The sequence below is a fragment of the Esox lucius genome, chromosome 2 (genome assembly GCF_011004845.1).
Source record: "Esox lucius isolate fEsoLuc1 chromosome 2, fEsoLuc1.pri, whole genome shotgun sequence".
NCBI classification, from domain to species: domain Eukaryota; kingdom Metazoa; phylum Chordata; class Actinopteri; order Esociformes; family Esocidae; genus Esox; species Esox lucius.
This window is the reverse complement of record NC_047570.1, coordinates 4088843-4102701: the sequence shown is the minus strand read 5'-3', so window position 1 is coordinate 4102701 and position 13859 is coordinate 4088843. Positions and strand designations below refer to the sequence as shown.

Sequence of the window (13859 nt, the reverse complement as noted above, 5' to 3'; positions counted from 1 at the left end):
TGATACTCCAGGGTAAAGCGAGAATGCATTTCGCTTATTTCACTCACTTAAGGTAAAGGAGAAAATTAACATAAGGATAACGGAATTTGGGCCAAGAGTAAGTGAATGGATACATTTGAATGAAGTGTTGATAGAAGTGTCTTAGTGCAAGTTTGACACACACTCCTTTCTTAGACACACACCTTACACAATACCCTTCAACGGTGCTTTCAACATCAAACAGAATAAAAGCTTTGCGTAACTATTCCGATCCATCTTTTTTTATCAGAATATATTAGGTGCAGCGTGAGTTATAACAGTGAGGTCTAAGTTTCCTCTTATTAGAAGCATAATAACCTTAACGATGTCTGAAAAGGTAAGAAGCACACCCTTGACAAAACTGTCTTAAGCGACAATTCCATCTGTCAGCGTCTCGTGCCCCTGCCCCCTTACACACACAAACACACCAGCCGCTTACCACAAATACATCCACCCCTTTCTGACAGCAGTTTATGGTTGATAGAAACAGGGTCTGGAAGTGATCGTCTCCCAGTAGGGAGTGGGCCTTGGCAGCGAGATTGCTTTCCAATGTACAGTACAACGACTCATTTTATTACCAGAGGTTCAATGAGTCAAAGGGGACAATATAACTAGGCTGCCATAGAGACCCAAACATCCCACAGCACACAGAGAAAAGCATAAAGGATCATTCTGAAGGGCAGGTTCAGAGAGAAGGCCAATGAAGAGATAGACATCTGTGAATGTGAAGCACAACGGTCACACCTGAGTGGGGTATGGATGCTCTCACAGACACAGTCAAGAGTCCCCCAGGGTTAAGTGTTAGATGGACTGAACAGACAGTAATCAAATAGCCATGCAGCTGTAGAGGAGGAGGAAGCGTAGCATAATTACAATACATTCTGACCATTTTAACAGTGATAAAAACAGACTCCTGCACATGCATTAACCAAAGACATACCAGAGATCACTTGAGTTGGAATTCAAAAACCAAATTTTATTAAACACGTCCAAACAACCACTAATAACCTAGACAGGCAGACTCTATCCCACCCACAATCACACCAAACGGCAAAAGGCTGAACTCACCCAGAAGAGGAGATTGAAGAAGACCATGCCATAGCGCAGGCCTCTCATACAGCCCTCTGCCATTCTGCAGCGCCGCAGCTCTAGGAGGAAGATGAAGGACAGGTCCAGGTAAAACACCACATATTTCTTCCCTTGTGAGGTAGTGTAGCGCCCTTTAGCCGCCTGAGGCCCCGGCGTCGTGTGAAAGCCGAACGCAAAGGGAGGGCGCTTATACTCATAGTCGCTGCTGTATCGGTGGAAGCCCGACGTGAAGGGTGGTGTCTCGGGCTTGCTGTCCAGCGAAGGACTACGCCGGTACGGCGTCTCGTCCGTGCTGGAGCGCCTCATGGGAAAGCCAAGGATCAGATGCTAACAACAGCCAAAGATTTGTCCCAACCCCTTCGGTCAAAACGTTTTTGAAAGCCCCAACAACAGTCACTTCAATAATGTTGCAGACACGAACAGAGACACAAAGTCTAATTAATGTCCAAATCGCATGTCCTCAGTGGATAAATGTCATAGTTCTGGTACCAGTATTGTGAAATAGCAACTGTGCCCACTAAAGTTAGAAACTACCCAGCTTACAGCGTTGTCGGACACAGAAGCTGAAGCGCTGTGCCCCTGCTGGGATAGTCCAGCTTAAAATAAAACACATCCAGTCAAATCAGTTTGTTGACAGTGTTGTATTGTCATCAGTGATTATTCAATGTTCCTCTACTTCTAACCTTCATTTTACCAGAGCTCTAATATTCCAGTTTTTCTATCTCCTTATAGTATGAACTTCACTCTTCTTTACCTTAATCCTGCAACAACACCTGTCTATCGTTTGGTCAAAATAAATACTTTTTCCATTTCCTGCAAAGCACAGGTCAATCCGACACTCACAATTCTGGGAAGGAGCACCTGACACTTCCCAAACTGCTTTAATCTGGTAGGCTGAGGGATACGTCACACCTGGTGCCATTAAAAATCCTGTAGCAGGAGCGTTCTGGCAGAAAGAACAGACTCTGCTATCTATCACTTTTGCCAATTGGCCTCTGTTACACAATCACCACTTCTTCATTAAAACCTATTGCTAGCACTACATTCAGCTGGAGCTATTCACCGGTGCTCATGGTCTTGGCTTCACTTTCGCTGACATGCAGGAAAGTTAAAAGAAGGAAGACGTGCAGACAAAGAGACACCACTGAGGGGAATGCGTGAGGGATCATTGAAAGGAAAGAATGAATGAGAAGAGGATGCCGAAATAAACTGAGGAGAGCATTCTTTGGTTCCCTTTAAGTGAACACTCTACCACTGTCCTTTCCCAGGTTTTCCCATTCGTTCTTCGGTTGTCCTGGTTCGTTCTTTCTCCTATATAACCCCCTTTCTGTTTTTCCCCGGTTTCCCTTTCCGAGGCAGCTGCTTTAAACCCGTCTGCTACTTGCCCAACTCCGTCTCTCTTTTTCACCTCCCTTTTGCTCCCTCTCTCCCTCTCTCTCTCAGCTCTGATGTAGATTCATTTCCTTCATTTCCACAGTCCTGTCAGTTGAGCAGTGCGTTCAATCAAGCCTCCCTTCTGTGCGTCCCCTCGTTTGTTTTCTCCTCCTCCTCTCTAGGCGGGTAACGAGAGTGAAGTCCCCTTCAGGGTCATGTCCAGAAGAAGTGAAGAACAAGAAAGAGAGAAAGACACAGAGAAAGAGGGATAAAGAGACACCTTCCTCCTCGGAGGAAAGAAAAAAGACTGCAGTGTTATAGCAACCGTCCAGTCTGACTGCCTAGAGCTCCCTCTCTCTCTCGTTTTCTCTCTCTCATTCTCTCCTTCACTCACTCTCAGCACCCCCAATCGTTTTCAGAGCTCCCTCTCCCTCTTCCTCCCAAAATCCCCCCCCCCCTCTCTCTCTCACACATTCTCTCCTCCACTCACTCTAAGCAACCCCCCACCCCCACCCCGTTAACTGTCCCCAAATCCTGACAGTGAGCCAATAGCCACACCCTACTACGAAGCTGAGCCAATCCGCTTCCTGTATCCCATCCTCCGTTACACATCACATTCCTCTCCCTCTCTCACACACAAACATGCGTGCACCGACCCCACCAGAAGAGGACCAGCTCTGTGGTTAACATACCAGCACGATGCAGCATGTTTCTCTTGTGCTAGTGCCCCCTCACTTTCTCTCCCTCCATGTGCTCAATCTCATTTCACATTCTACGGTTGTTCACGCACTCAAATCTGTGTTCTGTACAAGCTTCTCTACAGTCATGTTTTCCACCTATATTCCTTTGGACAGGAACAAACATTACTGCTAGAATCCCATGCTGTAACCAATTCACCCCGTAAATGGATATGCATGAATATAGAGGGGAAAAGCACTGCTTCACACTGCTGTACCTGACAGATGAACAGACAAAACAATATACTTTCCACAACTCTGTGACTGTCAAAAAAATCAATTCTGATGAAGGCTTCAAAGACAAACTGCCTTTTGTTAAAAATGATTAAAAGGTCAATTATGATTAAACTTAAAAAATGTCTGTAGACGCTAGTAGCAGAGTAATTAATGTTCAGTTTGTTGTTAGATGCATGCACATTAGTTTGTAAGGTTGCGAGTAAACCTATCATTGTTTATTATTGCTTGGGATTGATGTTTGGCAGTTGTGATTGTTTACTGCAACATTTCTGTAATAAGATTCTTACAAGATTTACAGAACTGCGCAATCAAAAATATGTTAAAATCAGGGAAATTAGCAGTTTTCCCCCCCAAAAAATAAAGAAATTAATATTGGAGGGCTCTCTGGAAGTCTGTTCCTCGGGCACCAAAAGCCAGAATATTCTTCAGGGATTCTTGATTATAGTACTTCCAAGTTATTTCTTGAAAACTTGAATTAACTTTTGAATGACATGGGTAATAAAAATAATGAATAAAATGATATCAAAAGGTTGAGCATGACTTTGTTTACTAAATAAGTATAGACATTGTTTTTCTATTTTTTTTCCATAATATTTGGTTTTGGTTAAATGTAGGATAACATCATTAAAATATATGCATACAGTTTGGATAATCAGAAACGGTGCAAATATATCTTAACAGCAGTATACAACATATAGCTTGCATGAACTTCTAAAATGAAGCACTGTTCCCGTAGATACTGTATGTGTATCTGTCAATCAGGCTTATAGCATAATCTCTCTTCTCCTACAGGCTTAGATAACCATGCCTGGTAGCACCCTCTTCAAGATAAAACCAAGCGATGATAAACTACATTATGACACAGGCTAAATAGTAATCAAGACTGTTTCAGGTAGGAAGGATTAAATTGACTTCTCTAAACTTGTGGAAAATAAATTAAACAAATTAAAATAACCATATTAATTATTTAATGTAAACACTTGACACATTAGCACAGAAATGTCCTACCTCTAAGACAAATAATTAACGGTCTCTCTAGTTTTATTATGGTTGTGGACCGGCCTTTATTTCAGACCCACAGGGAATGAATGATGGAGTACAGTACCAGGCTATAATAAGCATTGCTCAGCCAGTGCCTTAAGTTGGCGCGTGTACAGTTTACAGAAAAGCCCTGAGGCGACAGATACTTCAGGTCAGCAGGTGGTAAAACAAAAGGACTAGGAATTACAATACTGCTATATTAGTAGAAAGGGCTAATGTTGTCATCATATGCAAGCAGGCATGTACTATCTACCTAAGCATTGTTGCAGACCATGTGTACCCTTTCATAGCAACAATATTTCCTGATGGTACAGGCCTCTTTCAGCAGGATAATGCACCCTGCCACAAAGCAAAAATGGTTCAGGAATGGTTTGAGGAACACATCTAGTTCAAGGTGTTGACTTGGTCTTTAAATTCCCCAGATCTCAATCCAATCGAGCATCTGTGGGATGTGCAGGACAAACAAATCTGATCTATGGAGGCCCCACCTGGCAACTTACAGGACTTAAAGGATCTGCTGCTAAAGTCTTGGTGCCAGATACCATAGCTCAGATTCAGAGGTCTAGTGGAGTCCATGCCTCGACAGGTCAGGGCTGTTTTGCCGGCAAAAGCGGGACTTACACAATATTAGGCAGATGGTCAAAATGTTATGGCTGATCAATGTATATTCAAAAGGCTCACATCAAAAATCGGTGTGAAGGGTTTCAACAGTCTGTGATTGCATGGGTTGCAAAGTGGTTTTTTACTATTCCAATAAAATACAATATTCAATCCAGCCTTTACCATCTATGAATTTCCATTTCAACTTGAGAACCCTTGTTTATTTCTTTGAAAAGTACCAAAAACAGAATAGTCTGCACCCTTTTGTCTTTCAAAGTCTGGGTACTGACCCGGGGTGATACAATTTGCACCCCTGCCAGTTTTTTCCCCCATAAACGTATCAGCTTTAACTCCACCCTAACCTTAAAGATCAGGCAATGCCAGGTAACAAAATATGATTACAAGTGTTGGTAAAGCCTTACAATAGGTCAACCCAATCAAATGTCTTGCTTGGGAGGAGCTCCAAAAGGTGCCTACTAAATATGGTCCTGCCTCCAAGGGATAAAGCTTATGTTAAAGTGACCTCACTCTAAATCTGGATTCAGACTTTACACATGATAGCTAAGATAGGCTAAATAACTACTGTAACTGCTGTCTAACTGGCATCTAATTTAATAGTGACCAATATTTCCAACTTATAGATCACCCACCCATCAAAATAAACATAACCTTTATATACCAGCGACTTGTCCATTAAATTTAGTTATGTTTTAAAATAAATAATAACACAGTATAATGAAATGTCATTGTACCAGTTGTAAATCAATAAAATAAAATACAAATTCGGAAGTTCGAATACATTTGCAAGGCATTGAATATACTGTACAAATGGTCATATTTAGGCTTTATTAGAGACCGTGGTATATTTAAAATGTTGAAGGGTAACAGTATGTATTGCAATATATGTATTGCACTGGTTCCTTAAATTGCAATGAAAAACATATTTAGGGATATACAAGACTCTAAGATGGTAACTAATGTTTAAGTTTCTACTATGCTGTTGCTTTAATATACTGAGTATCAGGCCAAATGTCAGATATACAAAAACTTCAGAAGAATTTACTGAAATACAGCTCCAGAAAAAATTAAGAGACTACTGCACCTTTTTCCTTTTTCCTTTTGAGTGAGGAACAGAAGCATTCAATCTACAGCAGTCTCTTAACTTTAACCCTTCTGTTCCTCACTCAAAACCTTCCTTTTCGACTTTTTTGGAAAGGAAAGAAAAAGGTGCAGTGGTCTCTTAATTATTTCCAGAGCTGTATTATAAATCATAATCCCAATAAATCCTTGCCACAAAACTGAACGCCTTGTGTTCTTAAACCATTCATTTCTTTCATGGCAAATTTATAGATCTACTCCAAATTAGGTCTCTGTTTTGTGTAGGCTAACATCTGTAGGAAATGTTGACCTTTACCAATATTGGCGAAATATAAGCAAAGACATTAAAGCAAATATGTTGACAAACATCAGCTTATCAAGACAGGATTAACATGGTTATCATTATGCAAAGCAGAGGAAATATGCTTTCTTTAGATTTTTCACCTAATTTTTATCAGGCAAGCCAACTGAAACTGTCATGAACAACGCGTACCTAGCCAAAGGCAAAACGAGTCCAAGAGAAGTTACACATTAATAAAATCAAAACTCTGTCCAAGGAAATAGACAAGACATTTTAACATTATACCACATGAAGATATACCCTGTTAAAAAAACTAAGGGAACACTTAAATCACACATCGGGTCTCAATAAAGGAAATTTATAAAGACCAAAATCTTTACTGTGCAGTGTGTAATTTGTTGAGAACAAAATTCCATTGAAAACGAACAACGGAGACCAAATGTGCCTGTATGTGCCTGTATGCACTCCTGACAAAGTCTGGGCATGCTCCAGATGAGATGGCAGATGGTGTCCAGGGGGATCTCCTCCCAGACCTGGATCAGGGGATTAGTGAGCTCCTGGACATTCTGAAGCACTACTTGATGGCATCAGTTGCACTGATACATAACGTCCCAGAGGTTCTCAATTGTATTCAGGTCTGGGGAACATGAGGGCCAGTCAATGGCATCAATGCCTTCATCATCCAGGAACTGCCTATACACTCTGGCCATATGAGACCGGGCATTGTCCTGCACCAGGAGGAACCCAGGGCCCACTGCACCAGGTCTGACGATGGCGTTGCACGTGGAGGTCTGTGTGACCCTCCAAGAGTATGCCTCCCCAGACCATCACTGACCCACCGCATAAGGACCCACACACTTTCATTAAAACACAATTTCTCATGCATTTTATTGATCAGTAGGATTTTTGTAGGTCTCAAAAATATTGATTTTGTGGTCCCACAACCATTTCTATTTTGATTTTGTGTATGAGAGTAGATCCACACCTGGGTTGCAAAACCTGTGAAGATAAGTAGCACAGTGACAATAAGTGAGTATCACTGCACATCAGCAGTGAAAGAGCCGAGAGGGGTAATGAATCCCAGCATATGATGATACAACAGGACCGGACAGAAATGCCTAAGCAATAGAAAAGCTAGGAGTATTTCTCTGGAGTGCAATCTGCACCACCAAACACTTTTTACCTGGCTGGCTCTCAGAATATGTCTCTGATCACAACCAGAATTTAAGAGGTTGCTTCCACAGTAGCCATATTGGAGGCACGGAAAGCAGCCAGGCAGTTTGTTTTACACTCAGTACTGGTTAGGGTTAATAGTTATTGGTTTTTGTACCAAGCTGATATGTCAGAATCACGTTTATTTGCTAGGTACATTTCATCATCCTTTAATGATACCAGTGGAAGGAGACTCAGACTGAAATATGTAGTTAATAAGTACAGTGGAAAACTCAGTGGTCGATCATGACTGAAATACAGGTTGGTTGTAGTAGAATGAAGGATTTATGTTTCATATTTCCTATGCCTGTGTTTGTCACCAGCACAAAGAATACAGTGAATGCCGTACTGTAGTGAAAAAACTGAATTGGTTGAAGATCCAAGGATATTTTGTTCTCAGTTGGCAGGGGGAAATTTGCACTCACACACGACAGGTTTCTGTACAATTGCCAGATACTAGAAACTAGGAACAAAACAATTGCCTTCTATATTTGTGCCCATCTAAAGAGCAATGTTTGATTACTTCCTCTCATGTGAGACCAAGAGGAAATTAAACTTTAATAATTAATCACATCTAAACTGCAAAGCCTTCATTTAATAAAAAAGTGAATTCAAGTCATACAGGGCAGTGTGTATCTAATCACAATAAAAAATATCCACAATAGGTGGTATTGTATCAAACAAACACTGAAGAAAAACTAAAAGCTTAACTCCACTAAATGGATATTAAAAGATGAAATCCAGCATCCAAAGTTTTGAATAACAATTTGTGAGCACATTTGTTTAATCTTGAATACATCTATAATGATAAAAATATCAAAGCAGGACATGAATGAAAATATTTAGTTCTCGGTCCAGAATAAACTAGAGTGATAGATGAGGCAGATGCCTATTACATTTCTCAGTCGGGAGTCAATGTGAAGAGATGCTAGTCTGCTCCTAATCTCGCCACACCTTTTAACAGTCTGTGTGAAAACCTCTTCACCTGCCATAATCATGATATATGCATCAGTCAGATCTCTCAGTGACGTTATTATTAGCCTAATCTATCTTTGTTAACATATCAGGATTATTCTCCTATTATAAAATAATATTTTCCTGTAAGCCACTTGACTTCTATGCAGAGTCGAGGAATGCTTTTTTATGCATCGGCAGATGAAGATTATAAAAGTGATTGAGAATGAGCTAGTTCATAAAGAACGGCTGTTGAGACACGTAGAGGTATATGCGAGATGAAAAGAGACCAAGATAAAAAGCTGGGGTTAGGGGAGGTGTTGGCTCATCGCGTGTGTAATCCAGCCGCTATTGTCTCCTGAGGAATTAGATGAGATTAGGGAAGAAAATCCCCTTTGGGAGAGTGTAAGGATTGCAGGACATAATCCATATTACACACACACGCACACACACACACACACACACACACACACCACACAACCACCCCCACAACCACCCCCACAACCACCCCCACAACCACCCACACAACCACCCACACAACCACCCCCACAACCACCACATAAAAAAAGACCCATGCAGACACAGACACACACAGATACTTGCAGGAAGTCACTCCACAAAGCAACTAGCACACATTTGAGCAGGCACACACGAGCACGCCTCCGGGCTCATATGGCGTTAACACAGTACAGCGGGTGAATAATGGCAGAGGGATTGCATTTGCAGTATGAGTAATCTGGTAGCTCGACGTCTCAGACAGGTAGGTGTACGACCGCCAGGGACCTTGATTAAGAGGCAACGCGAGGGAAGTGGGAAAGCGACAGAGCGGTAAAGGACTGGTAAACGCATTTAAAGACGGGAAAATATCGAGGGCATGTGGGAGGTCAGGTCAACGGGCAGGCGTGCGTGTGCACGGTGCCCAAATCAGTCACATGAGGTGGCGGTGCCTGACCTTGTCTTCGATTAGAACGAAAGTGGTTTCTTTTCAAAGGATTACTCACCATTTCCCTCCCCACGTTAGATTACACTCGATAGCTCAAAAGACACAGGTGCAATATTGCCTCATATCTGGCTTGAATTCACTGGTAATGGAGTCCTCGTTCCCAAGGGTATCCATTCATCCACTTAACCTGGCACCATAAGGTAGGTGAGGAAATTCACTGTTGTTGTGATTACAGTAGCTACAAGCTTTAGAACATGCCTTTGCTTTGCAAATAGTGATGCTGAGGATCTAAGGCTGTTGAACATACGGCTGGAGTTCCAAACAAAGTTGCACTGTGGCAACATTGGCCTGGCCATGGTCAGTATATTGCAAATGCACTGTACCTGTAAAGTTTGAATTAGCTATTTAAAGATAGATCTGGTGCCATAGTCTGGCAACAGCCCCCCCCCCCCCCCCCCCCCACACACAAGAGACTGACTGGTCAAAACAACTTGTGTTTCATAGTAAGGATCTAGTTTTGCCCATTCCTAATTTGGTTCACTTCAGTTAGCAAGTGTTAGCAATTAAGCTTGTTTTCTAAGAAAGAAAAAAATAACATTCAAAGTCCGAACAAGGCTACCCACATTAGGCAATCAAATACACTTGAACATTTATTGAATGTACTTAACAGATAATTGAACTGACTCCGAAGTTGTTTGGTACGTAAAAAATACATTCAGGGGTGTTGTATTCTTATAAACTCTTTAAACTACAAAAGCCTGTAAAAACCTCATTATCAAAAGCATAATTACTCTTACAAGAGATAATGGACAACTGGAAATGGAGAGAGGATGCTAATTAGTAGAATTACACAGAACAGTGGGATAATGTGACATATATACAAGACCGCTAAGAAAGTCAGAAGCACTCAAACCGATCGTTGGCCAATCCTCTAAACACCTCTACTTATGTATGTCTTGACGGTTAACAAATAACATACCAGTAATGTGGACAGAGACTTACACCATCTTTTGGAGAGAGACTTACACCATGCTTCCAATAACAGCCCTGAAATATGTTAATATCACATACCTGTGAAAAGGGGAACACCTGTAGTGTTTGCAAGCATGATTCTAAACTGCCTATAAAAAGTATACACCCTCTTGACTTATTTCCACATTGTTGTATCAGTGACTCAGAGTTTCATGCCTTTCATTTAGCATTTGTTACACTTCTCACACCGTAATTCACACTTTTAATGGGACATTTATGTTACATTGAATTGAAACTATATATTAAATGTGGAAAAACTTAATATCATAATTGGATGTCTCAACCCTCTGAGTTAATACTGGGTGGAAGCACCTTTGGCAGTAATAACAGCCATGAGTCTGTTCGGATAGGTCTACCAACTTTGCACACCTAAATATTGCAATATATATGACTGTTCTTTAGAAAACTTTTCAAGCACAGTCAAGTTTCTTGGGGAGCTTGAATGGATTGTGATCTTTAAGTCTTGCCAAATATTCTAATGGACTTAGTAAAGGCCCTGTCTGGGCAATTCAAGTACATTTACCTTTTTACTCCTTAGCAACTCTACTGTAGCTTTGGCTCTGTGCTTTGGGTCATTGTTATGCTGAAAGGGGAACTCCCATCCCAGTTGCAGCTTTCTTGTGAAGAGCTGCAAGTTTTCCTCAAGGGCATTTCCCTACACTGCTCCATTAAATGTACCTTCTATTGTGAAGTGTTACTAATTCTCTGAGGATATGAAACATCTCGATAACAATTCTTACTCCATCATGTTTCACAGTGTTGATGGTGTTCTTTGGGCCGTGTTGGCTGTAAACCAATGCTTTGCAATTTGGCAAAAAAGTCCAAATCTTTTTGACACATAAGTAGATAATCTCCTGAGTGTTCAAGCAGGTTTCATGTAGGGCTTGCCTCTCAAGAATACCAGTCAGGTAAGTGGAATTCTTAAAATATTGTTGTTCCATGCATATTAATCAATTTTGGCCAGAAAAGTTGCCATTGGCCTCTTGGTAGGCTCTCTAAACAGTCTCCTACTTGCTCAGTCATTGAGATTGGAGAGACGTTATGATCTACGCAGGGTCTTGGTGGTACCATACACATTAAACATCGTAATAACCATTTTGACCATGCAGCAAGAATTATTCGAGGCCTTTGTATACCCATGCCTTGATTTGTGTCTTTCCACAACTTTGTCCTTGAATTCTTTTGAAAGTTACTTGGTACTCGCTGTTGATCTTATGCTTTGAAATTCACTAACCAACAGAGGGAACTCAGAGAAACTGCTGAAATTATATGAATAACAGCAATTTTGCACAGGTGGAGGCCAATTACACTGCTGTGAGATTTTAAAAGTAATTAGTTACACCTGAGCTAATTTAGGATTGGTTTGGGAAGCTTGTCAAACTGGTGTGTAGATGAGGGGAGGGGGTAAAATGGATGAAACTGACCACAGAATATTGAAAAAACGTTAAAGGAGGTGTAGACATTCTATAGGCAGTGTATGTTCCTTTAGATACGTCTACCAAATTATATCATTATTTTTATATAAGAGTAAGATTCCATTCAAAACATTCTAGATTTGGGGTCACTTAGAAATCTAAGTTTTTATTATAAAAGCAACTTCTTTGTCCATTAAAGTAACATAGAATTGTTCAGAAAAACAATCTAAACATGATTAATGTTGTAAATAGCTGGAAATGGCTGATTTTCAATGGAATATCTACATAGGCGTAGCGACGCCCGTTAACAGCAACCATCACTCCTTTGTTCTAATGGCACGTTATGTTTGCTAATACAAGTTTATCATTTTAAAATGCTGACTGATCATTAGAAAACCTTTTGTGATTATGTTAGCTGGCCTCTTCAGTAGATACTGAACTAGTCTCAAGGCCAGTTTTATTGCGTCTTTAATCAGCACAACATTTTCCAGCTGTGCCATAAGGTACCATTTCATAACTAAGCTAAGTTGCATTAACAAGCTATAAGCATGACTTAAAACCAAATCATGTTAACAGGAGGCCTACACATCAGTGAAGATTGTGTAAGGGAGATCCAGGGAGGATGGGCACCTTATTTATGATTTGCCGCAACAGGATGTTGACAGTCAAAATGCACAAGAATGATGAATTTAGGATATCCCAAACAGCTATGTGTGTCATTTTCTACCAGATTTGCATATCTAGCAGAGTTACTTGTTAATTAATGGTTGACTGTGATGAACAGACTTGGCAGGAGACACAACTGGAGCAGATCATGGAAATAAGAGTAGGTGGGAAGGAAGTGGATTATAGAATATAATTGGGGCATAGAGTTGAGGGGATGAGATTGGTTAATTGGGGGACAAGGGAATGAAACATAGCAGTTGAAATGGTGATAAAATGGGTAGCACACTTTGCCCATAACCCCTCTGGTCCATTCATATTCACTACTTTGATGTTTCTTACCAGTATTCAGAAGAGAAACGTTTTGTTTGGCTGTTCATCCCCCTGGTGGTCAGTTTAAACACTGCATATTCAGAGCAATTGTCACACTAAATCCCAACATTGTCAAAACTGCTGATGCAGTAAGTCCCTTGTGGCCTCAATCAGCTTTCAAATCAAAAAAGTCATAACACAACTGTCAGCGAGGAAGTAAACAATGCCAGCGTGAACGCTAAATATGTGTCTATGTCATAAATAAGGTCCTCTGCTTCCCTCACAGCTCAGGAACACTTGACAACAGGGATGTCATTACCCCTAATTGCATCTTCACTCTCTCTCCAAAGACACCAGGACGTGTAATTCAACTGCAGAAAAACAACAAGAGTACAGCAAGTAAACCATATTGAATCACCTAAGGTATTAGGTTAAGAAAGAAGAATACATAACACATAACCACAGTAGAGAATGAGAGAGAGTGAGAATAATAACAGTATGAGAAAGGCAGTGCATGAAGGAGAGTACGGCCCAGGAAGAGAGAACAGAAATGATTGGGAGACTGCCCAGGGACTTCACTTCAGCGTTGATTACAGTTTTTTTTAAATAGTCACTCTGGTCACATGGTCATCCCATTCAAATTGCATTTAAAAAAAAGTGATTTAAAGTGACCTCATCCTGTCTAACACATATTACCACAAAACAATAAAGTTTGGTTCAGGTGTGCAGCAGGTTGTTAGGGAAGGGGATGCAGTGTTCTAGAATCAGTTACAGCCCTTATTTTGACTTCTAAACCAAGAGCTGGCAATATGTTTCCATCCAGACTGCCTATT

General features: G+C 40.8%; 1 protein-coding gene across 2 annotated transcripts in view; it reads right to left on the bottom strand.

The window, feature by feature from the left end:
- Positions 1–13859, bottom strand: part of tspan4a (tetraspanin 4a) — a 138136-nt gene that overhangs the window by 117635 nt on the left and 6642 nt on the right. The window contains exon 2 of one of the 2 annotated variants that reach the window (XM_010897090.5): positions 1087–1166. In XM_010897090.5, the coding sequence (XP_010895392.1) occupies positions 1087–1149 (63 nt within the window). In that variant the 5' untranslated portion in view covers positions 1150–1166. Of the gene's footprint in view, positions 1–1086; positions 2862–13859 lie in introns of those variants that run through there. The other variant, XM_010897089.5, reaches the window with a different exon arrangement.